We start from the raw sequence: 27,712 nt of genomic DNA, 5'->3' as shown, positions 1-27,712 counted from the left end.
CCATCCGTTGGGCTCGCTTTTGGACACCCCGTTTTGTCCTCGCAGTGGCGACTCTCGCGAGCCCGAGGTTCCTTGTTGCCCTTTTTTTTATGCGCCCTCTCCGAACCACGGACAGGAAGAAGTCACCGCCACCACCGCCGTAGTCGACTGAGGCCGGAATCGGAAAACAGATAAACATTTACGATTTCTTACGCATTTATATCATTTTATACTGGAATCTCCATTTTCTGATGCTGTCGCGTCGACATCCTCCCGCGTGTCCCACGAGCCTCGGGGATCCGTCTCCATCAATCCGAGTCCCGAGCCTTCGGTCGGGTGCAGAAGTTTAATTGTTTTTCCGTCTCCTTGTTGGCGTTGTTTGTGGCCAGTTTATTTTCATTCATAAAATTAATGCTTTGTCTCTGTTCTGGGTAGAGCTCCGTGGCCGTGGTAGTCGCGTACGTGTCTGTGTGTGGATGATGCGATCCGTCCGCGGGTGAGTTGTCGTTCTTTTTCGTTTTCCCTTAGCTCGGGTTCTGATGAAGTGACCCTTTTTTTGTCACTCGAGAACCCGCAAGAGCGATGGGAAGCGATGCTAACCGAGTGGTAATTTGTTGATCCGACAAACTGCATCGGGTCCATTATTTAGCGCCGAATGGTGCGCTGGGTAAGCGGCTTTAACGATCGCTAGATGCTGTTCATGGCGAAATCGTTCGCGAAACAGCTGTATCAGCGGGGTAAACGGCGCGATCAATATCGTTTTATGGGCAATCGATCGATTGATTAGGACGATAGCAGGACACGAACGCGATCCCGCATTCCTGGGTCGTTAGTTGCAGCTAGCGCGTGCAGGATAGATGAGGTCACACGATCACTTGTTGCGAATGCTGGATTGCATTCGTTTTGATGAATTCAATTTGGCTCTCTTCGTGAAATATCCATTACGCGAATGGGAAGGTAAAGTTGTAAAGGTAAAGTAGATCCTTTGTTGAGCACTCGTTCATGCAAACCGCAGGTTTAACTAAGAGGCTTGGCCCTCCTAGCAGCCTACCAGTATTTTCCATTTAATTAACGCTTAATTTGGATATGGCCTAGTGTAGCACCATCAAAAGCCCACGGATCCATGAATGACGGATGCGTGAAAGCGGTCACTTCTCACCGGCTGAAAAAGCGATGCGATCGCACGCCGAACTCCAGATAATGAAGGCATCGCTTGGCCAAGAGCTCAACGAGGCAACACAAAGGACACGCAAACTGTGCAAACTGTAAAGAGCGCTCAATAAAACGAGAAATACGCGGAAAAGTTAGGCGTGTTACCGTTAGCAGCGTGTTACTCCCTCGACCAACCGGTGATCCCTCGGTTGGGTGGATTTTATGATTTTCCGTAGAAATCTCCGCGTCTATAAACATTTGGCACTGCTACCAAAGCCGGGGACGTCGAATGCGGGAAGCACATCCACATCCTGACCCGGGAGAAAGGAGCACCCGGGCTCGGAAGGAAATGAAAGGAGAATAATCACCAAATTAAACGGATGCCACTGTTTGGTTGTTAAATTTCGCGAATGAACGACTGGAAACGGTTTTATCGACAGTTTCGGCCCTCCGGCTGAGCGGGCCGTCAACGATGCTTTCTCGCGCTCGCTCGAGTAGCTGAACGAATGCGACAGCTTTTAGTGGGCAAATGATTAGCATACGCGATTTATTGCACGCGGTGTAGTTGGATTCCGCAAATTTCGGCAGCAACGGGTTTTTTGGTGAACGGGATTTTCTTTTCAACTTCAGCAAGCACTTCCGCACGAGGACGTGAGTGCGATCGAGCGGGTTTTTCGGTGGGTGTTTCGAGTGCGGTTTTCTATGATGCGAGGACCTTCCATTGGAATGAGCTGGGTCCGGAAAACGACCGAAGGCTTAATGAAAAATTACATTCCCGCAAGCCAACCGAGCGCGGGAAAACGTGCTTCGACACAAACGCACAGTCGCCGCAACGGCCGTAAAAAAGGTTTACGTTTCAGGCATCGTTTCGGGCGCAGTACCACCGTAATCAAGCTACATGGCTATCCCTTCGAAGGTGTCTACACGCAAAACGGATACGCTAGCATGGCTTAATCAGCGGCAAAGCCGTCCCCGAGGCCACCGATCCGATTGGCAGGCTTTTCCGGAACGGCACACTTTAGGGTCTAAGGTCCATGGGGCCGGCTTTCACCGGCCACGAGATGATAAATATTAATGAAGAGACAAAGTTCAACAACCATATCCTTGCCTTGGGTCGCCGCATCACCGCACCGGCAACGGTAGAGGCCACGGTTTGGCCACGGTTGCGGCCCACGCGACAAACGTGGCTCATAAACCGCGTGACGCAGGACATAAGTTGGGCACGGGATTTGCATAAACCTATCGCCATCCGCGAGGGCAGGTCCTTTGCAAGCGTTTTAGGGGCACTTTCGCTCGTGTGTTTGTTTGTTTGCGTACGTACGCGGTTAATTCCACGCGATTCGGTGTCCCTTGAGAAGCGAGTGGCCGAATCCTGCGGGTATGATTAATTAGGCAAAATCAATCATAAAACCCTGCGAGCTCGCACCGAGATGCTCGCCTGTTTTCACCGCAGCCGCAGCGTAACGATCGCGCCCCATTTTCCGAGGGGTTAGTCAGAGGGTTTTTATTTTCGGGGTCGGTGTATTTGGTTAAGATTTTTATGCCTTTTTCGTATAAACAGTCGGTTTAATTCGCACAGTGCGCCATCGGCCATGGGGCCCCGTGAATGCGTGTCCATAAAAGCTTTCCCCGGCTTTTTCACCACGTTTCCACACACCGTGGCACCGTGAAAGGATGTTGGAGTCCTTTAGGGGTCCTTGCGGCGTTTCGGTTACACGTGGGGTGGTGTTTGTTTTTCTCTCGCTCCCCTCTTTCTAATTAAACACCAACGGAACGCGTGAAAGCGTGCCCAATTTGCGATAACGCGCGAATTTGTTTATATTTTCCGCGAACGGGTCGTCGTCACCGTCGTCGTTACCGGGCCGGGTAGGCTTTTTGGTAGGCGTTGCGGAAAATAGCGATTGTATTAATGAGCTACTAAAATGTGTAAGCCCTTACCGTAGCGAGCGGTTGTCGGTTGGTGCTGAGAAGCATTCCACCGGAGGACCTCCGACGACTGGAACGACTCCGCATGACGGGACGATAAAATTATTCGCCAAATCAAGCCCACCGGTGCCGACGGCTGCGACGGATTGGGCGCCGTGTGACAACGGAGGTAATTATTAGTCTGAAGAAAGTGGACAAAAAAGGCACCTTGAATCGTGAGCGTGAATCCGAGCGAAATGAACTGCTCAACTTTCGATGGCCGATTGTAAGTTTGAAACCTGATTTAATAGGCATCCTTCCACCATGCAATCAACAACAATTCCATCATTTTCCATTTCCCACAGCACTTGTTTTGGGGTTCCCTGCTTCACAGGAACCATCGGCGTTGGTCTATTTCCACTTCACTTAGTCATAGTTCACCCGGTTTTATCGAAACGGATCCTGCAGAGAAACGACAGCAAACTGGAACGGTTTTCCACTTCTCACCGACGGGTGGCGAGAACGATTGCCTTTTTTCCGAGGTCCCCTTTTTCCCAACGACGTTTACGACCGTCCGCCCGTGCATAGGCCTTCGAGTGGGATATTAATACCCGGGCGCCCTCAGGAATGGCATTTGGGGCTTTTGTTTTCATAGTTTTCCACCACCGGGAATCAAGGGCGGGCATTAAAGCGTGCACTTTCGTCGCCTTTCGGTGCGTTATGCTAATTTATGCCTCTTAAAAGGCGTTAATTAATGAAATTACAATATTTTCACAGTATAAATCCGGCCCAGCCGGGTCACCGGTGTCGATGTCGACGTCCGGTTGACGTGCGCTTGAACATTTCTCCCTGCGGGTCTTTTGGGAGCGAGCTCACCGGTTGTTTCTTATCCCTTCGCTTGGGAGGTCCTTAACACGGGTTGTTTTTTGTTGCTGCTGCTTCACCTCAAAACACCCGGGTCGCCAGTGTGGTCGATTGTTGATTCACCTGACTCGAGAAAGCGCCCGTAGTCGGAAGAGCCCACCCGAATGCGCGAGCACATGAAAAAACGAGCGACTTTTGGCCCACCACACCGCAAGGTCCGAGGTCACGACGGTGAAGCTCGTAACGCGTGGGCTTTAGCGCAAATTAAAACAACTCACCCTCATGCTCATGGTGGTTGCAGTCATCGTAAAAAAAAATTAAATCGCATTTTCCCTGCTTCCGTTACAGGTTGGAGCAGCCGCCGAGGAGTTTCATCTCGCAACCAAAGCAGCTCACTGCCAACAGCATCTCGGTCGAGGTACCCCGACGCGGGTCAAACCGACAGGACCTGGCTAAAATATCTGATTTCAAGACGGCAATCAACGCGCCGCCCGGTACCGTCGAAATGCCCCATACTGGTAAGTGGAAACGATCATTAGATTACGGCCATAATTTTCTTAGATTAAGTCCCGATTAAGACCGCGACCGCAACTGGCCGCGACTGGCGCTCGGACGCTCCATATTGCTGCCCCTCAGGGGCTGTAGGCGAGTCGTCATCGTCGGCTGTTCGAGAGCTACCGGATCGAGCAGACCTCAGACCTTCGTCCAAATCTGCTCATGCGACAGCTCGCGATGCAACCGTTTCGGTGCACTTTGCAACGGTACTCAGCGTGGCGCGTGAATGCGCGTGATCGCGGCGTGCTGCGACGATGCGTATCGGTTTGCGGAATGCATTTAGCAGGTATTATTGGAAAATGATCACCTACCACACGCGGCCCCAGTCGAGGTTGGTCGCCGGTTTCGTGATCGAGTCGCGCAGGTTACCTTTTGCGATGGAACACACCGACGACCGGTTGCATTAAAAAGCCATCGCTTTTCGTTCTGGATGAAATTACTGGTCTAATTGAAAAATAATACACTCGCTTCGGCTAAAGCGCGGCGTTTTGCGTACGAGCGGCTGCTGCGGTCGCGTATAAAGTTTGATTATAACGATTGCCGAGAGAAAGAGCATCAAGAATCAATTTAGTGAAAAGCGGGCTTAAGTAGGCATTACGCTCAAGAACAACGAGCATGCGAGCTTCGGACAATGTGTCGGAAGGGATAGCGATCGGACGCGAGGTGTAATGAATTCGGATTTAAAATGATTGTGCCGCATAGCTTTTTTCCGGTTAGTTCTTTTGAAATCGGTGCACGGATAAATGCAATGACGGTGATAGCAGAGCCGCGAGGTGATCTAAACCATGAATTTATCTGTCGATCGATCGTTTGATAACAGCGCGTACTTTGATGTCCTTTTTTGGTTGATTTTAAAAATCAACTGCACATAATATTGTGCTTGCTACAACTTTTCCATAACTCAACTGGTTTTACTAGTGCGTTGCATCTTTCAAATACCTGCAGGATTACCTAATGAGGGAATAAATTTTCCCTACTTCTTTGAAGTTTCTTAGTAAAAAAACAGCTATAATTAAATGCTCATAACTCTTACTCATATCATTCTTTTGCTCCTGCCCGTGAGAGATTTTTCGAACAAAAACCCACGTGTGTCCTTTTTAGCTTTCAAGCAAGCGTGACACCATATTACCAATCAATCATTTTCAATCGCGATATAGCGAGAAAAATCATTCGCAATTATCACCTGCTGCAGAAAAATAAGTCATTATTTATCGGTTGGCAAAATCGCTTAATAAAGCGGTACAAATTAATTCAAAGCATTCTTCTTCCACTGCAAACACGCCGGTACAGCACGGTCCGGTTTTGGGTGGAGAAATGATTTTCCGCCTGCACCTATGCCGTGAATGTGGCCGTCGTAGCGGCTTGAAAAGGTTCGTCCCCGGGTCCATGGATCCTCGAAAGGACACAATGCCATGGTTAACCAACGACGGCGACATGCACTCGGTTCTGGAACGCTTCTCAAAACTGCAACACTTTTGCCGAGCCGCCGCCCAGCCAATATTAATATTCTTCCCATTCGAATGTTGGTCCTGGATGCTGATGGCGTGTTTTTTCTACTCGCTCTCTCTCTCTCTCTCTCTCTTCTGCACGTCCCAAAACGTCTGAAATCACGGAACATCGGCAACATTTTTGCAGCAGTCCCGAAACGTTTCGAAGCAGATGAGCGCAGCATTTGGAGCGATTCATCCGCAGCCGTTTTGTGAACTGCTACTGTGCTGTGCATAAATTTGTGTGGTTTTTTTTTTTTGCAAACACGCTCACAAACGTGTGCAACGACGAGGACGACGAAGCAGGCGATGACGGCGACGGTCTGGGCGCAGAAAAAGCGCACAGAATTCTGCAACCTTTGCAGCGAAACACAGTGAAGCGAAACGGACTCGCCGGAGTGGCGTATCTGTTGGTGATGGGAGATTTTTTCCTCCTTCTCGCAAACGTCCGCGTGTTCGGGCTGGAATTCCTTCCAGTCAATCGGCGCATCGGCCAGTTGGTTGCCGGTCCAGTCGATCGTCAACCGGTAGCGATCCCATCAGCACCGATCGGGACCAAGGTGTAGACGAGTGTGATGTTGTTCTCGCCGATTTTCTCCGCCTTTCGTCACTTCGCGGACCGCGGGCCGTGTCGTGCCGTTGCCGACGCGGAACGGGATAAAATATAAAAATTATATTTACAGATTAGTTAATTTTTTATCTGTCTCATAATACAAGTTGTAATAATTTGAAGAATTTTATGCGCTGAACGAATTCGCCATGGGTTCGGATTCCTCGTGTCGGCAGTGTCGTCGTTTTCGCCGGACCGGTGCGCGTCCGGTATGCCGGTGGTTGGTTAGTGATACGTTTGATACGGGCACGGTTTTGATATGGCCACTATTTTCTCGGACAGTGAGATAGGACGTGTGTGGAGAGTGGGCATATTTTGGTAAAGCAGTTTGAAGCCTTTTTTTCTTCATAGGAAAAGTCTCTTCTTTGGTTTTGAGATCGTTTTGGTTGCATGATTCCATTTGATAAACAATTTTGGATTGGATCAATCCTTGGATTTTGCTTAGATGCTTAGAAGCTTTTTAAGTGTCGGATACTTGAGCATGGAGATATTTAGTGCACGAAAATATTCGCTTGGCTTTCACCAATTTGAATGCAATTATTCCATAATTTTCACAGTCATCGGAGCACATGTTTTGGTCGGAGGCAAACGGAATTCGAATCCACCATGCGTAATCCCAACATTGTCCTCTGGGAACTCACCCGTGTGCACCAAAGCCGGTGACAGACGAGTTGATCGAATCCGCTATCCCCAATCGACGGACAGTGCGTCGCGTGAGAGTGATTTCCCATCACTTTAAATTGGATGCACTTTTTGTGTGTGCGCGCGCGCGCACCGTACGCAATGCACACTGCACGCAACCGGGCGACATTATTCATTCCGATAGAGCTCGCGATATAAATCAAGCGCTGTGCGCGTTGACTGGAAAGGATCGGGTTTTTGCTTTTTCCCATCGCCCATTGCTCTGCGGGTTTTGCGCGACAGTTTTCTTTAGCGCACGACGCAACCGCGCAAGGACATGTCGCAAGGCGCGCAAAAGCGCAAATGATTTGGTATCGTCTCCCGGTGTCGGGTGGGGCGATTGGGTGCGGGATATATGTTTTTTTTTGCTCACTCGGGTGCGTTTTCCGTCGCGTTTTTCGCGTCCCAACAGGCACGGGTGGTCGGTTGAGGCGCGTTTCGGGGGCTTCGGTAACACCGTACGCGCTACGCTACGGCTACGCAGAGGTTTGACAATTAATTGACTCGAGCGCATAGATTTATGCAACCCTTGCTTGCGCGAGAAGCGAGAAAATGACGAATGGTGGAGCATATCCGTGGCAGGAGCACGGTCGGGAACATGGAAGGACACTTTACGGCCCCCGATCGGGTGCTACTGGGCTGAGGAGGTGCAAGAGAAGAAGAAAAAAATGGGCGCTCATCAAATGATATGGTGCCGGTGTGGTTTTGTCAGTTTATGTCCAGCGGTGATTGAAGTGGAATTAATTCATTCTCCAACACCCGGTCGGTCCGGGCCGGAACTGTTCCCGTGTTCCCGTTGGCTCGGATGCCCTTAGCTCTCTCTCAGGGCAACAGATCAGAAAAGCTCGACCTAAAGTAGCCTGAAGGGCGAGTGAACACGCCGAGACACTGAAGCACCCTAGCGGCAGGAATTAATTGGCCCCGGCGCGTACTAACGAACTCCAGAAGTCCCCGGGAGTCGATCGTTAAGTAGACGGTTGCCCTTCGACGCCTACGAGTGCTCGGTTGAATGCCGGCAATGGCGGATCGTCTCGTTTCGTTTCCAAAACGCTTGTACCATGATTTATGCTTCACCCGGACGGTTGGATTGCGTTGTGGTGGAAAAACGCGAACAGCGCCTCTTGCAAGTAGGCTTAGCTTTTTATTCCACCCAGGTCTTTGCTAACTGCGCACTTGTTTTACTGCTTCATTTGCCACATCACCATGGCGACGCGGCGCATGGATCCGATGCATGGAGAAACTTCCTCGGTTTCGGTTCACGGTTCCATCGTCGCCTCCACAGCCCATCGAGCCAAAGGCAAAGCAAAGTGATGTTTTCAGGTGTTTTTACCATTTTATTTTCCTAATTAAGACGAACCGTGTGTGCCATGTCCGGGTCCCCGGCGGATTAATGGCCGGTGGAGCCTTCGCTTCGCTTCGGTTTCGTTTCGGCGGCCCAACGGGATTAGGTTTCCTGGAAGCAGTGCGTCAAACGTTACGCATTCCGAATGGCGATCCGCTGCCGTGCCGAGGGATGTTTGACCTCCACGGTCAAAGGGTTTGCCGAGGGTGGCCAAGGCGTTGTTAGTCGCGAGCGCGGGAGACCCGGCTTAATCACTTCCCGCGAAGCTGTAACTCGTGGCTGGTCGAGAGATGTAATGGGTGCGATCAAATAGGGGCAAGGAAGTAGCTGCATGCCGGCAACTACCGTGCGGATGAGCTAGAGTTTTGGAGATGATGTCCGACCTAAGGTTTTTATGGGCGTCTCCATTTCCGGTGCGAGCTGCGAAGAAGATTAATCTTATTTTGTAGCAGAAGGCGCCCAATTTGTTGGAGGCGATCGATGATGGTATGTGGGGAGATGTAAAGTTGTGTGCTTAATGCTGCATACAGTCTGGATTATTTGTTAAGTGTTTGTTTGATAATTGATATAAACTCAGCAAATGATAATATTGCATTGTAAGATTTTAAATGATGTAAAAGCTTTGGATTTCCATTCTGGACATCTTTTGTTTTAATTTTTGAATGTTTGGGATTATGCGTGTCTCAGTAATGCATAAATTAGATTGAGTATGTTAGGGCAACAAAATAAAACCTTTTACACTTCTTATAAGATCATTGAACATAGCAGATACTTGAATACTCGGAACGTAGAAATACACTCACTGTCTAGTCTAGTCAAACTTTCTTTAATCACCCGCGCTTGCAAACTATTATGCTATTTTGTTAATCAGCTGCGCGCATATTAAAATTAATTCGAATGAATATGATGCATATTTACGCTAGAAGAACTTATTCAGCATATTATCTCTCTGAGTATGATATTTTAGGCACCCTATTTCAGATTGATCATGTGCTTAAATTTAGACTAATCTTAAATAACTGAACCGCGAAGGTGAATTAAATTTGGCTGCGCTTATTAAATGCCACAGATATTTAGCTCGATAACGATGAATTTTATGCCGATGTCAATAACGCCAATTACGTTGGATAGCGTCCGCAACTGGTTTGAAAAGCATATTACGTTTTAACGAGAAGCTGGCGCGTGCAATTCACGTTCGAGCTCGAACCGTTCCGATTTTAATAAAATGGCTCGCTGCAGCAATTTGCCGTAATGAAGCCTCAATAGCTCCTCATCAAACTAAATAAACTTTCTAATGATAACAATTACCGCCGAATTATTGATCGTTTTCATCAAACAAACATCGAAACGTAGCCTGCTGCACTTATCCGAGCGGAAATCCTTGCCGATGGCAGCTTTTGAGCGCATCACAGAGCGTTTGCAACAGTGTCTCCGGACGCATGGAGCCGCGTTGCGATTAGAACCCAACAAGGCAGATGCGATCGAAGGACCTTTCGAGGGAGCCTTTTCGCGCGCGTCTAATGCATGCTTAGAACGAACCAGTCCCATCACACGCCGCAGGCCCAACACCGAACATTTCAGCAGCTCGGGCGTCGGGAGATGCATTTGCCGGGAAATATAATCAAAATAATTGATTGCTGTTTGACGGAAACCGATCGAGAACTTTTGCCGACAGATTGCCACCCTGCGATACGGTTTCCGCGTGCTCCCGCGCGTGTACCAGTGGCTTTTGGCGCAGCTCGCAAGCAAAAAAGGCCCCACCACTGATTAGCGATGCACCGGAATCGGTGACGGTGCATTTAGACGGCCGAAACCGTAGATCCGCCCGTTCGGGTTGCGGGATGCAGAAATTATAGCGTTTGTTTGCGTGTAATCGACGAACGAAAGGCGCAGGATAATCATAGGGTCGTGGAGGAGACGGTCCCTTGGGTAGGTTGGGCTGCCCTCGGGGGTGCCCGCACGTCCTCTCGGCGTCTAATGTCGCCCGGGCGGCTGTGAGCCGGCCAAATAATGACTAAAATTGAAGATTGTGCCATCACGACCGGTATCACGGTGTCTATCGGCGTGAGATTCCTTTGAGTCCCGGGCCGCTAGAATTAGGAACGTGGCTATGCGCTGCTTCAAGGGCCTTTTTGAGGCGCTTTTTTAGTGCACGTCCATGCTCGATGTGGCGGGTATTCGTTCCAGATAACTCCTGCGAGCCGTTTTTCCCGTCCCAGAACGATGGCGCGCCAGCCAAATGACGGTACACCGCTTTAACGATCGTTGATGATTTCGGAACGTTTCGGCTTCTGAATTCTCGCCGACCCTTTTCGGCAGCCCGGCGTATGCAGATCCGCGTGTGAGTATCCTTTAATGGGGACCCTCGATTGGGGCTTCATTTTTAATTGCCCCGCTCGGTGCCGCGGCGTCGCAGGTTGTGCGACTAATTAAACCGCTAAATTCCGCCAATTTGGCGATGGCCGGCCATGGGTTCCGGCGGTTTCAGAGGATCCTCGATAGCAACAGAAAAAAAACAGCTCTGCGCTGGTTTTTCGGCACACAAAAACCGGCAGCCTCGCGAATTCACGACACCCAAAAGCCACCGCCTCCCGGGGACCGGCTTTTCGCAGCCAATCAGAAACGGATCGGGTCGGGCCGCGCCAAGGCGAAAGGGATCGGTCATAAAAATCTCCGTGGCCGGCGTGGTTCGCTTGGGTGCTGTTTGTTTTATTTAATTTCCCGTGCCCTTTTTCGCGGGCGTGCACACATCGCAAGGGGTCGGACATAAATTTATAATGGCAAGCGTAAAAGTTGCCTTCGCCGGTGCTTGCCGAGGTTGGCGGTTGGCGAATTGAACGGGAAAAATGACAAACGGCTCCCAAACGCTCGCCAGCAACCGTATAAACACACGTTCCGAGGATCAGGTTTATGCGCCAAGCCGGTGCCACCGATGAAGACCCCGGTGAAGATGGCGGCTGGGTGCGGGCTTTTTCAGACCGTTTCTCTCTCTCTCTCTCTCTCTCTCTCTCTCACTCTCAAGCTCTCTCTGGGCACCGTGAGGCTGTAATGGTGGTTGGAAGGGATACCGCGTAGTCGTCGGTAGGCTCCATCACAGCCTCGACCGGTCGCCGCCACGTCGGTCAGCTATAAACGGAGAGTTTTATACGAAATGAATGTTAATTTCTTACCATTTCGAACGAACTGCCTAGCCCAGTGGCCGCGGTCTGGCTCCGGACGGTGGCGCTTTACGAGAGCACTCACATCTCGCGGCCATCGCCATTAGCATCGCCATCTGCAGGGTTCCGTTGGGCTCCCGGGTTCCCGGGCTCTCGGGTGACCATAATAATTAACCGGCCCTGGTCCGGTGGCTCATCGTGAGGCCACGTTACGTTAAGCGCTGCGACCGCAAATGGTAGCGCAAATGGTGCTTTTTTGCATTTGCGTAACGCATACGGGGAGGATCTGCCCGTCTGGCTCGGGGGAGAATCGGCATTTCGATGGCTTGTTTTGAAATCGATACCGCGATAATCGCACTTACCGATTGCAGTCTCGCTTGCATTGTGGGTTCTAGCGAGTGCGCGAAATGTCGTAAAGAGTCGCATTAAACGGAAGCACACAGCCTATTAGTGATGGTGCAGGTATTTGCTGCTGGATAGCAAGTGTTTGAGCGAGGGATTTTGTCGTTTATCCGAGGGTAGAAGCTGTACAGGGATCTTAATAAGCGGGACGGTTTGATTATCGTAATAGTGAAGGGATTTAATTTCGATTTAGTGCTGCAGATCGATACGATAACCATGGATCTTTTGCCTTAATCAGAAAGATTATGTTTGAGCTGATTATTTTACTCTAAGGGCGTCATATATCAGTAGTTTACTGTTCATTGCACCAATGCTGACGATTATGACAATACATTTCTTAAGTTTTAATTAAGAATTAGTAGTTTTATTTTCATCAAGTTACAGAAATGCTAAATTACTGAGTTAGAAAGACATTATTATTAGTTAAAAAGTGCATGAGCTTTCCATTCTAATCATTTGAGTATAATTGTCTTATAAACCAATACCAACTCCTTTAAATAGCTCAACATTTAAAGCACATTGGTGCATTTTTTTTCAAGTCAAACAGCTTCCGCCAAATCCAATTGATACATTTTTGAGCTGCTTGTGCCACAAAACCTTCGCCATTAGCGTTCAGTGGTAATTTCGGGACTCGCAAATAGACTCGTTCACGCGCCCAGGCAAGTGCGCGAAAATTTGTCAACCGATCATTTGGATCGTTTGATGTGACATCTAAAACAGCCTGCGAGCACTGCCAAACGTGCAGTTCCTTATCCCGAAAAGTGCATTCCACGCATAGCACACCCGCATTGCATGCGCGCAGTGAGCCCCATTTGGCCGTCGGAAAAACGATCAACTGGCTGGCTTGGTAACGGCCAGCGGGAAATGGAAGCAATCGGCGGAAAAGCACACAACGCTGGACGGCTGGACATCGCAACAGATTGGTCACCGTTCGCCATCGTGCCATCTCGCCGTTCCACCGTCTTCGCATGCCATTCATTCATCGTCGGTGCCACCGTTCCGTCGTTGAACCGGTGGGCTGTTTTTTCGGTATTTAAAATTATTTCCTAAATGAGCATAGCGCTCATCCCGCTTGCACCACTCCGAGCGGCACTGAGGGCATCTGAACCGGGCGAGGGAATTCCCTTTGCAGGACCCGCTCGAAAAACGGCCCCGCGTAATGAAGCCATATCGGGCGGCACACCGGTATGCGGCTTGCCGTTGCGGTTCCCGGCCACACCGGTTCTGAAAACGGGCACGGCCGATATTAAAAAGCATAAACATATTTCCCGGTTTCCACCCCGACCCGGGAAGTGGGGCCAGTGGGACGAGTGGCGTAAGCAAGACATCATAATTATATCCCATCAATCAATTCGCACACCACATATTTCACCTCGTGACGGCATTTTGCTGCGCTTTTCGTAACGGCGTCTGCGATCACGCGCGCTCTCGCAAGGACCCGCTTGGGTGAGCTAAAAATGTGTCATTACACTGATTTCGCGAGTGCTTTGTGGCTCGAACCGATCGATTAGTGATGCGAGCGGCGAGTGATTCGTTTTGGGGGAAAATCTCGACCACGATCGGCATCCTTCGCACGATCGAAGATCACGTTGTGGGTTTGGGGTTTTTCGAGCGCAGCTGGCGATTGATCGTTAAACGCTCAGTTGGAGATCGGTTTGATCGTCTTCGAATGCACGTCATCTCAACGTATGGGTGTGTGTGTGTGTTTGTGGATGTTTTTTGTCCCTGATCCGCGATCTCCTTGCACGTCCTTCGGCAATCGAGTTCGTCCCCAGCTCATTATCGATGCTGTCATCGGTTCCCGCGCGCGTATGAGACGAATGGTTAAATTTTTATCACGCTCCACGATCACGGTGCGATGATACTTGCCACACCCGGGTCCTTGCTGGCTCTTCCACCTCTCTAAAGGTCCTCCACGGGGTTTGATGGACGGACTCGCGGTTGGTCGGTGGGGATATGAGCCGCCGTCGTTGTTTTTATTCGCCCTACTCCGGGGTTGCGTTTTTCGCTTCCTTTTCGCCCTGTCGATATGATTTTATGCTTCCCCGGGGTTGCATCTCGCGACGGTTATGGTTTCTGCCATGTTTAATTCATACGCTCTCGCGTCACTCGCCACACACACACACACGCACACGAGAAGTCGTCGGATTCGGTGGATGCTGTTTGAGCGACGAAATCGAACGCGTCGGTTTGCGCGTTTGCATGTTTAGTTTGCAGCTTTTTGCCTGGTGAGGCGTATGAATAATGCGTTATCCTGTTGGAGGGCTCGTTGAAGTCGTCGAGTCGGATCGATCGCCAGTATGCAGGCGACAATCTTGTCACTCGCAGTGGAGTGTTTTTTCTCCTTTCAGTCATCTTTTCAGGGCGTCTCCTTCCGGAGGCAGCATTAAATGAAACATAAAAAAGTCATCTAGACGTACGCCTTTTTTATGCATATTTGTTTTAACGTCCTTAAACGTTGACTTTTCTACTCACCTGAAGAGTTCATTTGAATGGTTATTTGCATACGAAATGCGAAATGAAACGGCATAGATGCACGCATTGCAACTAATTGCGCCTCGCCTAATCGCTAGAGTCGCGCCGTTGCTGATTGCATGCCGCCAGATCGTTTCAATCGATCGAGATACAGGCAGCTGTAGTTTCTAATGCATAAAACCAAACGCATTCCTTTCGAATGCTGCATTCAAATTCTAATGCCCCCCCCATCCGGTCTATCGCACCATCAGCGCACTTTGCATAAACATGTCTTGAGGGTCCTTTCGGGGGTCCGAATTTGTCGTATCAATATTTGATTTGTGCTGGTTGGTGTGGCGACCACACCGACTAATGCGTTCCAACACATCCGTTCACCGCCCGCGGGTTCTCTGGGGTCGAAATTGACGTCCGTCTGCGCGCTCGGAACATGGCCGGTCGTAATTGTGCGTTTGGTCCTGTGCCTTTCGGCGTATTCGAACCGCACGAAATTATGCCCTTTGTCGTGCCTTTGGCGGGCGCGAACATCGCACATAAGCTCACGCTCCCAGACGATCGAGACGCTTTGGCACAGAAACCTACATCCTGGCTGTCTGGCTACCATTCCAGGGAGCAGAGCGGGCGTTTGCCAGCTGAAGGTCGAATGAGGATCCTCAGAACCGACATCCGAGGCTTCCTGACTGGGCATTCTTGCGCGGTTTGCAGCGCGATTTGGACGAGCGCAATTGCAAGCGTTTGAACATGTAATTACAATGCATTACGAAGTCGCGTGCCCTTCATTTGGCGTTCCCTTGCGAACATCTGGGCGTGGTTCGGTTGCCGAAAAGCGCGAGGAAAAACAAACCATTCAGCGAAAGGATACTCTCAGATGATAAGCTGCATTGGCGCACCTGATGCGTCCGTGAAACACCCGACGGTAAAAAGGCATGAATGGCTCGGTATCAATGAGTCTTATCACACTTGAGGTGGCATTACGGCTGCATGAGTCGTTTCCGTGAGGCTTCTTTTTAATAAGCACAATTTCAACCCCTACGAGCTCTTACATTGTGATGATGATGTGGCTTCTTGAAACCCCCTACTCGCTCGTCTGCACACAAACAGGTGAATAGCCACCCTTCGAGGTTTCGTGGTGTGAAAGCTACGTCCCTACAAGGAAGACTCCAGCTGGCTGCGGCTAATGTGTCAGTGCGCTCGCTCGAAGGACGATCGGCCAACAACGAACTGCGGTCCCAGTCCACATCCTAACCCAATTTCGGTTTGATTGAAGCAAATGCACTTTGATGGGAGGTTAGCAATTTTGTCATTAGCCCCGTGCAGGTGTTTTGCTGCGCTTTGGCGTTTCGGGCGTTTTGCTGTTGTCCGATTGTCGTGTCGGTTCTTAATGGGGCACGAGCTCAGGACATGGGCACGTGGCCGCAGGATGGCTTTAATTGTTGTGCAGTCTATAATTAAGCTGATGCGCGCATTGATGGATCTTACCAGGCAGAAATCGTGGTAGCTAGAGTGTTCTGTGCGGGGTTGGATTTATATTTTGAGTTTACATTACCGACTGCTGGAATGATCTACGAGTGGATGAAACAAATTTCGGGCCACTTCGAGGGTGTTTTGTGTAACAATAATGGCAAACTTTTGATTAAAGCGAAACAAACAAGCTATTTCCCATGTCGCGGGTTTTCTCTTTTTCCCGGTTTCATACGCAAGCGTGTGGTTTGTTTTTTCGAAGGGAAACGCTACCGACGCACCAAAAACCCGCCAAGTGGCATTCCACGCCCGATATCCCGTCACAGTGGTCCACAACTCCGTGAGGCAACGGGACGCCAGACGACATCGGGAAAAATTCCATCGCTCGGACATTTCATAACGCAATCATATTTCTGACGACGGTCGGGCGAAAATTGTTCACCGAAAATGCGTTCACTCACAATGAAGCAAGCACCGAAATAAGTAAAAAAAGGGATAAAAATGCTGCTCTCATTATTGCGGCTTTTGGCGTCGCTCGAATGTGGACCGGCGTGAAATGTCGTGGTGTGAAACTTCCGACACGATTGCCTGCCGTCGGAATCGGCACGATGCGGATTGCGTTGCGGTTTTAATTGGCAAGGTCCAATTTTCCTCACCTGGAGCCAAATAAACGCACCGTCGGTCGACATTCCAGCGGGTGAGTGACGATGGTTTGGTGGAGAAATAGGCCTCTGAGTTGGTCCTTTTACTTACGATTGAGCCCTTCAGGAATTGAGCTATCGATTGACCGATAAGCGAGCCTAGGCGTGCTGCTATCTAGCAGGATTTCCGTTTACTTTTACTCACTATTCCAAACCTCACAATCTCTCATTCTCTCTTCGATAGGTCAAGCAGGAGTCAACCAGCTGGGAGGAGTCTTCGTCAACGGTCGACCTCTGCCGGACATCGTGCGGCGGCGAATTGTCGAGCTGGCACTGATGGGCGTTCGACCGTGCGACATTTCCCGGCAGCTTCTCGTGTCTCACGGTGAGTCCTCGCCACGAAGCCGTACCTAATTAAATCGATAGATTAACCATCCCCACGCTTCGCTTCCATTTCCATTTCCGTCTACACTCGCAGGTTGTGTGTCGAAAATTCTGACCCGCTTCTACGAAACAGGATCGATACGGCCCGGCTCGATCGGTGGCAGCAAAACCAAGGTAAGACCGAGAACTAGGCTAGGGGTCGTCCTGAGACGACAGAGACACCCACGGGCGCATTCGAAGGACCGAGCGAGGGACCTATCGGAAATGCGCCATCTTAATTGTTCCCGCAACGCAGTGTGGGATCGATTTTTGGCCTAACGTGGAGCCGTTATCCTTGCGCCTCCCTCGGTTTGCCGTTAATGAACTGTGAAGCGAACGAAAAAGGACACACGTACCACTTCCGACCGCTTTCCGTCGTGGGGTGGAAGTCGGTACGGACAAAATGGATTCCTTTCCAGCCATCCTTCCGGTTGGCTGGCGGGAAACACTTAAACCGCGGGTCGCGTTCGCAGGACGCTCTCGGAAAGGACTAATTGCGTGTCGTAAACAACACGGCGCTTCGGCGTCGTTGGTGTTGCGGCACTTCGAAACCCAGAAGGAACCCCTTTGCGTGATCCGTTGCAGAGGACGGCTTGAGCTCGTGGCAGGATGTGAGTCCTGTGGTGGGAAAAAGAAGAGGTAAAAAACACACGCCACACCAGTGAATGTGGGACAGCAAAAAAAAAGTTATGGAACCCAAATTGAATGCCCGATCGGATAGGATAGATAGCGCCGGCCGTCGAATGGAGGATAATTATTTATAATGTGAACCGATATGTCACTGTCATGTTGTGTGCTCGCTAGTGCCATGAAGCGTGGGCCATTTTCCATTCGCCGGTTCGATGAAATAGCTGGGCAGGAACTTTAAACCAGGGCTGAAGCGCAATTGCGATAGATCTCTTTTAGTGACCGGGCTACTAGATCATCGCCTACTTCGCGTCATATAGATGCACCGATACGGACACACATGGGGCGATGGTTGTTGCGCGTTAGAGAAAAATGTGTTATGATGGTTATAAAAAGCCCCATTTTGATGGGGTTTGTTTGCATTAAATTTATTGGGTTTTATAATGTACTCAAATATGGCATCCTTGCAATTGGATGAAGCAACAATTACGCTTCATAGGTCCATATTTTAATCCAAATGGCCTACTCCTTTTGATATACGCCTTGTAATGTTGTGTAATAAATTTTGAGGAGTATTTTTAATTATTTCAACGACTATCATTTTCGATCGTATAAATTAGCTCATCACGCGAACGAGACAGGATCATTTTTTTCCATGAACCCCTGGCATAAAAAATACAGCGCAATTATTTTTAACAACTATATAACAAACAGCTCTCGTGCAGCAGGCGTAAAGATTTGTTTGAATAGCAACGATTTCGTTTGTTGTAACAACCCGCTGACAAATGTGGTCCGTTTTCGTGCATACGGGAGCAACCTCGCGCTACCGGAAACATCACCCACTTATCGCACATTATCAACCGTTTTGGTGCCGTGTTTGCTTTGGCAGTATGATACGATTTGGTTCGCTCTATCGCGGGAAATCGACATCATTACCGGCGCCAATGGAGAAGTGATGGTGATGGTTAGAGGGCACCCTACTGAAGTGGAACGGTTTGATTAATGATTGGGGTAATAATGTTGACACGAATCTAAATGTACGAAAATTATTCAGAGTCGCTTAGTGGAAGAATAAACAACGCAATCCAGAACCACTTAGATGCAGTGTGCAGTGCATTATTCTCAACTCTCAGTCTTCCTTTCAAGGATAAAGATGCTTTAGATTTAGATTTTCTTTTCCTCGAGTGCTTAAAGGTCACATGCTCCATTCTCAATCACGAGCGAGTATATTTGGCTTCTCGGTCGTGCGTCAACAGCTGATAAAAAGGCTTGCCTTATCACAAGCTTCGCTCCGGATCAGCGCGTGGGAAAAGCACCACCCGGTCGTTGGGAAAATCCCCCGAACCAAGCACAAACACCCCAAACAGTAATTATAAATCACCGGAAAAGTGATCACTCATTTTTCGGACCTTCGCGCGTAATGAAACGCCAATGACGATGGGTTCCATTTTCGCACGCAAATACCCACGGTGGCGCGTATCAAATCGGTGGCGTCCGTCCTGATGCACTTGCATGCCGTGTGTATTCGAGCCGCAGCTGCCCTTGTCGGCGTGCATTAATTTATGCTAATGCTATGGCCAACGGGCGTTGCCACGTACCTTCGCTGGTGCCACGCCGGTGGTCGATCGATGTCATGTTCACACCATCGTCCTCTAAACCGCCGGTTCTGATGTAAGCGAGGGAAAAAATACGAACAACATCCCCCCGGGGGGCCGGTTTTCTTTTGTCTCTCTCTCTCTCTTACTTTCGGTGGTGATTTCGTTGCGATAAGCGTCACTCATAAAATTCAATTTAAATTTACCAAATCGCTCCACCCGGCTCCGGGACCACACGGTAGCCCTAACCGATGTGGCACAGGCTCCTGAGGCCATCGGATCCGTCCGGTGTGATGATATCGGTTGAGACTGAGCTCGTCGTATGGTTGCTGGTTGTTGCTTACATGTTTCGTTTCTTGTCGTCGGATGCGAGAACGTTTGCGGGGCGTTTTGTCACGGGAGGGTCGATTTTCTCACCAACATCCAGGACCACCCGTAGAAAGGGACAGCCGCAGTGACACGCGGACACTCAGCATCATCGCGGTTTCGCTCTTCTTACATGGTGCGAGCATAACTCCTCCTTTTTTTCCCTCGAGCGCAGCATAAAACCGGTGTCTTTGCTTTTCCCGTGGTTCAGCGTGGTTTCCCGTTTTCAACGGAAAGCTTTCGCCGGTGGCCTTTGGAAGCCGTTTGCTGGAGCTTCATTTCTTGCCGACTCGTGGACTGGTTTCATTCGCTTTATCGTTCAATTCATGGCGAGCAATCGAAGAAAGATTGCATCAAAAAAGCCATAGTCCGATTGCTACGGGTGCGAATTTCCATATGAACGACAATTTTCACAATTTATTTTCCAACGCTAGACGCTCCGTTATGCGCCTCTCTAGTTCGATCTGCACAACGCCACCATTTACTTTTATGAAACACCGATCATTATCACGCTGCCACTGAGATTCACCCGACAGACAGACAGTTTCGACGACAGTGGCCGTGATGTTGCCGATTCCAAAAGCCTTCGACCGCTGAATCGATGCGACTAATGAATTCAGCATTAGAGCTGCTGGACACATTCGTGGCTCGGTGCGAGTTTGGTGCAATCACAGCCTGGACGGCATCGATACAATCGTTAGCCGGCAACCGATTATGGCTGGCCATAACAAATGATATACTATCATCGCGCCGTGCAATATAATGATCACCGCCCTTCGGTGCCATAAACGGCCAATGTTATGCGCGCCCTGCCCGACGGTGAAGGTGTTAATAATCTTGTAAAATATGCATAGACGTGCGCCCTCGTGCGCAGGGAAAATCGACACTCGAACCGAAGCTTCGCGCTCGAAATGGTCATCATAAAACAATTTTCACTGTTTTCCGACAAATCCCGCGGCCACACGCGGGAGGAGCAGAATGTTACAAAATATGCTTGTAAACACCGCCGTGCTGGAAGGTGGAGTGTAATTATTGTGTTTTTACGACGCCACATCGCCAATGACCCCTCGGGGGCAGCCGTTTTCGGTGAGTTTGTCCTGACGGAGCCCTGATCGATGCTGGATCGATCGCACAGGGTGTAGAATGGCTCGCATTGTTGCTGCGGCATTCCCAGACGGCAAAACGGCGGTTCAGCCGTGAGTCGGTGATTGGCACAAGGGCACGAGTGTCGTAAAACAGGACCTCCAGTTGGTGTCGATCCTGGCCAAACGCGGCGTTTCGTTTGGTGAAACAATAAGCGCACAATTAACCATTACGCGTTGCAACTGCACCTCAGAAGGTTGGCTTTAATGTGCGGTTTTTGCGCGCGCTGTTGACCTCATCCAATTAGGTGCTGGCTTTAAAAAATAAAAGGGACAAGGAGCGCCGGCCTGTTCCAGTCGATTTCCCTACCTGGGAAGCAGGGCTATAAAGCGGCTGCGTTGTGTAAATGGAACACCTCGTATCAGGTGTCTGGCCAAGGGGGCAAAACTTATCAGGCTAAACAGGAACTAGAAACCAATCGAGTCGGCTCGGCTGTCGGTTTTATTGATCGCGTATGTAAATTGAAAGGGGCGCTTGGGTTGCGTTCCTTTAAAAATTCACTCGCTATCTTACGCGAGCCCTTGCCAGTAGTATCCTTGCGTTCGGTTGGCCTTCGATCCATAAATACACCGCCGGTAGGTGGGACTGAAAGATTGCTTTCCATTCCACGATATGACCCGCCGGCTCCATGAAATGTGGTTTCGTTACAATCGCGCTTGAATAGATTATCCTTAAGCATTTGATAACGATTAAAAGCTCGGTTCCGGCACTGCGCGTGGAAAACCGAATGGAGTTTGAAGTGGCCCACGAGTGGCCCGGTTACATTTTCCGGCCTCACATTCCTCACAGCACATAAACGGAGCTTGTCTCGATCGATTCCTCGCGGAAAGCGCCCTCGGACCTTTTGGATGCAGAACCGTGGTTGGAGGGCTAATTTTCCCGGCGATTTTCCCCCTTTTTTTCCCCACGCTCACTTTAATGCGTGTTTTTCCCGTTCGGCTTGTTTCAATTTTCCCGACAATAAAGTTCGCTTCGCCGTTTGTCGATCTCGTAAAACGGAGCGATTTATAACGTCCGGTCGGTCCGGCCCGTTGGTTGATGCGTGGCTTTTCATCCGTGTGCCGAAGGATCGTAAAAGAAAACCCTTCGGCCAGTGCGGAACGCCCTGTAAGCCTGTGTGAGGTGAAGTGGCGAGAGAAGAGATTTATAATTGAGCAGCATGATTGATGCCTCCAGCGCACCCAATTACCAGCCACAGAACCCGTGGAGCTGTTCGCGGTCCGGAGGCCCATTTATGAACGCGACAAAGTACGATTTATTGGTGCAATTTCGCGGTCAGTACGATATGGTACGGTTGCGACATGCTTGTGATTTACATAATGGAGTGCAAACCTGGGGGTTTGGGTCCGTTTCGCGTCGGGTATTTTTCGCTTCACTCACCGAGGTGCTGATAAGCCGTTCAGTGGGCGCAAATTTATGATGGCAATATAACAAACGACCATGGAAAAATGGCCCGCTGCAGGGAAGGTCCTTGCTCGGTGGTGCTCGGTGCATGCAAACCACCATTCAACTACAGCACGGTACACATTCTCATGCTTTCTTGTTCACTCTCTTTATCGCTCTCTTTTCCACAGCAAGTGGCCACTCCGACGGTGGTGAAGAAAATTCTGCGCTTCAAGCAGGAAAACCCGGGCATGTTCGCGTGGGAGATCCGCGATCAGTTGCTTTCCCAGCGGATATGCGACCCGAACACGATACCCTCGGTTAGCTCCGTCAATCGGATCCTGCGAAATGGCGGCATGTGGACGGACGACATGACTTCGAATGGTAAGTGGCTGGAAAAAAAAGCCGTTGGTGGTGCAATTTGCACGTGGTACGAAGGTGTGAAGCGGCCAATTTGTCGGCTACAATGTTTGGTACTACAAAGTGGCGTGAAACCGAGTGAGTTGGAATTTGCATCTAGCATTCGCATCATCGAAAAGGTGCTAGCAAGTTCAGAAAGGTTTATGGACAGTCGGAAATGAAGCTCGTGCGAGTTTTACTCCCACGGAAGTGCTAATAGCATTCCGCGAAAGGAATCACCATGTTTAAAGCTGGTCACCAACGAATTTTTTGAGTCCTCCCGTGGCAGGTTCCCATGGGTCTTCAAAGGAAAATCAGCACACCAAAAGTCAGCGATCTTAATCGATTTTGGTAGCGAAATAAATTGGTAACTTATTAGCAAAAGCACACTCTTATCTGCGCTCTTGAAATCACGCATTTCCCGCTGGCTACTGCGATTTATTTTAACCGACAATCTCACCGTCAACGGCCACAGCAAAAGCTACTTTGATTGATCGATGACAAGCCGTCCAACGGGCAACTTTGACAGCTTCAATTTGCGGTGCGCGTCCGTTAATTTACTCATTACGCCCTATCGGTGCACCGCATCTCGGTGAGGCTGTGAACTGCTTTAACAACACCATCACACGACACCACGGACAGCAAAGGATGACAAATTTGTTGACATCAAGCCTCCCATTAGTGGTGATGGGTGCGTGTGTGTGGGCTCGGGTGTGCTCATTAAATTTGCATAATTTCTCACGCGCCACGTGGCAAGAAAGTACTCTTGACATCTTGCGCTTGGGTTCGAACACCGGGCGGCCCCATTAACGCGACCATCATCGTGTCGGAACGATCATCGTGATCAACGCACCGGACCATTTCACTTAGGGTCCCAGCCAAAAAGGTGTCCCTTTGCGCAAACGCGCTCGTGCGCGCACGCCAACCAACTCACCGAGGTGCCCTTCAGGGCGAAAGCGTGCGCCCTTTCAATGTGCGAATTCTCGGCTCTCGGCCTCTGAGCAAACCACGATAATGACCACGTACGTAAGTGCGCAATGTAATCATTCAATGAGCACACTTTTCACTGGCTCTTTCGCCGGTACGTTGGGCGCCAGATGTATGCGCGGATCCTTGCGCAGGATGCAATTTGATAATTACACCGCGATATGACCCGGTAATGGAAGCCCTTTTGATGGACAACTCATCCGTCAGCCAGGAGCACAGTCTTCGATGGCGGCGGCGACGGTGTAGTTGGCTCATCATTTTCGTCCTGTCTCGATTGTAGATTGCGCACTTTATTAGGCCACTTAATCACTACCCAGCCGGTTCGGTTCGGTGCAGCCGGTAGGACTTGCGCGATTCCTTGCGTTTTTTTCCTTCGTTCCCGCCGGGCGCTGCGAACGGACTCCCTTTTTCTTCAGCCTTGTGTGTGAGCCTCCTAATTGAGCCCTTCAGGACGGCTGGCTGGCTGGTTGTTTGGTTTATGTTCGATGAGATGGGAGCCTTTTTGGCCGCCATGGTTCAATCCCTCTCGAAAACAGCTGGTGGGCTGATGAGATGGACGGTTTTTAGGCGCGCGATGGTGCGAAAAGAAGGCGCGGAATCGGAGCGCGCGTTCCTTTCATCATGCTTTTATGCAAATTCCGCCCAAGCGCATTAGCTCAAGGGATGCCGGCGCGATAACCGATCGTTAGGCAAGGTGTGGATTTGTGCACTTTTTCGGCGAAAAAGGCGCAAAGTGCGTTTTTCTAAACACACCCTGCCGTCGCACTGGGATTTGCACGCTTGCATTTGCGATGATATGCATCGGGGCAGCGTGTTTAGAGAGTTAGATGATCCAAATTATACACCCTGTGGAGTGCACCGATCGACGGATGTGCGAAATTAGGTTGACCAGAGTGCAGCTTACAAGAATCGAAGCCTGATGGGATGCGACGTGGCTGGAGTGATCGAATATTGCTGCACCGAGAGGTGGTCAAAAGACATTTGCGAAAAAAAAACCTTAATGACCTTCAAAGTAAAGAGAATGCATGCACCTTTGTTGGGTTTTCGCTTTGCTAAACGTAACATCATTTGTATTTACCCGCATCAAAAGTCTTTGACTTGTAATTCTCTTGGTTATATTATGTATTTGATATCATAAAACATTCTGTAATACTACCCCTTTCAAAGGAGCTTTAATTTCTCTGAAATTTCCCTTTTTTTATTTCCCTGGAATGAAAAGTTTTTCGCTTGAAAATTGCCAATTTATGTTAAAGATTCTTATAGTTCTTCAGTATTTTGGTTATAATCATGAATTTATCTCACAACCATCTCTTTCTCACTCTCTCATTCACAGAGCAAATGCTTCGCGAATCGTCCCATTCGTCCTCGGCCTACATGCAATCAAAAGCGATGGCAGCTCATCCACTCTACAGCCAGACGTTAGAGCAACACCAGGCCCTACTAAACCAGTACCGCTACAGCATGGCCACCGGTGTCTCTCCCGACCACACCTCCAAGCACCCTGCCTCCATACCCCACATGCCCCATGCATCCTACGGCTCACCCCCAGGAGCCCCTGGTCCGTTGGTCCAACGTACGGCAGCCGTCAACATCATCCAACACGAGAGTCTCCCGCCAACCGCCGGATCCACCAAACCTTCGGACCATCCTCATCATCACCTCCCACATCATCCCTCGCACCTACCCACTCAACCACACACTGGAGTGCCCCATCATCACGTCACCAAACCAACACCCTCTGTCAGCCTGCCCGACCTCAGTTCTCCAAAGGGCGCCGACGCTAAAAGTGAGCCTTCGTCCTCCACCCGCTCCACCCCCACCAGCGCCACTCCCGCCTCGATGCCGTACCTCCCAAAGCACTGGATCTGGAACACGTCCTTGTTTTACGCGGCCAATCGCGGTGCCACAGCCCCCAGCAACGGTGATCCTTCAACGACACCGGCGACGGCAGCTGCGGCGGCGGCAGCAGCAGCGGCAGCGGCAGCAGCAGCTGCGGCCTTTCCCCACGGTTACTTCACGTATGGAAACCCCTTCGCTGGGGGTGGCAACCCTTTCGCGGGTCAGCTTGAACCAGGCCGGCGTAGTGACACAACCGCATCGAATGCGTCCTCTTCACCGGTTCAGATCACAGATGTCAACAGTGATGACTCGTCGGACAACCACGATGAGTTGCGGGTAAGTTGCTGGAGCTTCTGGGGGATGAGGAGATTCTAAAAAGTGACCACTGATTGTCCTTTTCTATTCCCGCAGACTGCCATCTCGAAGAAACGCAACCCGTACTCGATCGAGGAGCTGTTGAAGAAACCAGAGAGCAAGAAGCAGAAGATCGACGGTGTAACGATCGCGTGCGTGGCGTCGCAGGATACGCCCAGCAAGGATGCACTGTTGGATGGGAAGTACAGCTATCCCTGCTCACCGTCTGTATCACCGGCGTCGAAGTCGAGTCCTTCACCAGCGCCACCGGCAAGCAGGAAGCCCTCAGCCGAATACCGGTCGTCTTCGTCGCCTCCCTCGGAACCTGAAGAAGACTCTGAGGCCTGTAGCATCGTGTCGGCGGTCGTACGCTCGAAGCTGACCGACACCAACAGTGAAAACAGCATCAATATCGAGATTTGTGATTAACTTCGGCGTTGGATGCGACCGAAATGTAGATAGGAGGATCGCAAGGATCAAGTGTATATAGGCGCAGGACGAATGATACCAGTGCGATTAGTTAGGCGCGGCCGGTAGCAGAGCCGGCGGTAGTCTTACTTGCAGTTGTTTGTAGATTAAGCCTATTTATTAACCAGCGAGTAAGCAGCAGTTGTTTTCTATGTATTAGCAATCTGTAAGATCAAAACCACCCCCTACGAACCGCGCGCATAGATGCGGGAAAAGTAGAACTATTGTAATGTTTAGCGATGCAATAAAGTGACTGTCAGTACTTGAGAAAATGAGACCTAACGGCGTGGTTGATGCGGCGGCTATTTATTGATGACGTACAGCGGGAGATGGTTGTTCATTTGGACACTACTTAATAGATAACGTTCACAAGTGGAAAATAACTAGATTTTCTTTGAAAAACATATTTTAGTTGCTGGGTTTCATTAAAAAGAGGACTTTTTTGTTTAGCAGCGTTTGTGAGCTTATATTATTATCGATAAATTGCAGCATGTGCAGTCTCTTTACCTCATGAAGGAACTCCGTCTGTGGAGAAGTCACGCTTAGCATTACTAACTTGCGTATATTAGATTCCTTTTTGGAAAAGATTTAAATAATATTTTTGGTATGGCACATGGTGGCTGACACGTGGGTGCGAAACATTTGGCGCTAGAACTAATATGGTGTGAACAAGTGCCGTGATTGGCTGAATTGATAATGCTTTGCACTATGAGGGAATCTTCGATATGAAGACACCGATTTTATTCTGTAGTATATTTTCATTTTAATTCGTGGAAAACCATTCCAAACGCTATGTGAAACATTGATTTAGGCCACGTTCATTTAACGTAAATAGTTTCCTTCTTTTATTTGTGTTCAAAATGAAATTTTTGTATGCATTAAATAATAAATTGTTAATTATAATTTCACAAATTATGACCATAAGTCTTCCATAGTGCACATAGAACATCGAGCGATCGAGCGTGAAAGAGACAGCATGCGGATTACCACGCGCCGGAACGAGCGGCGATACGGATTGTTAACGCTAGAGGGAGCAATCAAATTTTGAAGTGCGTGAGAGCGAGATGGGCTATACGCCTGGTAGCAGCCTCCTTAGAGCATGTTCTCCTGTTATAATTCGCCGGTTTGGACCGCAAAAATCCTACTTCAAAAATCTCCCGTTCAGGGGTGGCGCAGCGTGAGCTTTCTTTTCGGACGGATGTTTTCGGTGCGATTTTGCACGTATGTTTTGCAGCATGGATTTCTTTCACGTTATATCTATAGATATATGATACTGTATATTTATGGGACTGTATTTTTATGACATGATTAAATTTATAAAATAAATATAGAATTTACTCATGACGAAAATAAATGATTATGATGTTATATGCATGCTTATGTGTACATATTTGTCTGATTATGTATTTAATTTATGGT

General features: G+C 49.5%; 1 protein-coding gene across 1 annotated transcript; it reads left to right on the top strand.

The window, feature by feature from the left end:
* Positions 1-3,293: 3,293 nt before the first annotated feature.
* On the top strand, positions 3,294-26,254 carry LOC128723924 (paired box pox-neuro protein). The gene is made up of 7 exons (XM_053817689.1): positions 3,294-3,322; positions 4,249-4,418; positions 16,954-17,094; positions 17,188-17,267; positions 22,438-22,630; positions 24,966-25,807; positions 25,883-26,254. The coding sequence occupies exons 1-7, from the start codon at positions 3,294-3,296 to the stop codon at positions 26,252-26,254; spliced, it is 1,827 nt and encodes a 608-aa protein (XP_053673664.1).
* The last annotated feature ends 1,458 nt before the right edge of the window (positions 26,255-27,712 follow it).

This window comes from Anopheles nili, chromosome 3 (assembly GCF_943737925.1).
Source record: "Anopheles nili chromosome 3, idAnoNiliSN_F5_01, whole genome shotgun sequence".
NCBI classification, from domain to species: domain Eukaryota; kingdom Metazoa; phylum Arthropoda; class Insecta; order Diptera; family Culicidae; genus Anopheles; species Anopheles nili.
This window is presented reverse-complemented; position numbering and strand designations above follow the sequence as displayed.

Coding starts and splice junctions, on each gene's coding strand:
- LOC128723924 (XM_053817689.1), top strand. CDS start 3,294: ATGAACTGCTCAACTTTCGATGGCCGATT. Junction 4,419..16,953: donor CGTCGAAATGCCCCATACTG/GTAAGTGGAAAC, acceptor TCTCTTCGATAG/GTCAAGCAGGAGTCAACCAG. Junction 22,631..24,965: donor GGACGACATGACTTCGAATG/GTAAGTGGCTGG, acceptor TCTCATTCACAG/AGCAAATGCTTCGCGAATCG.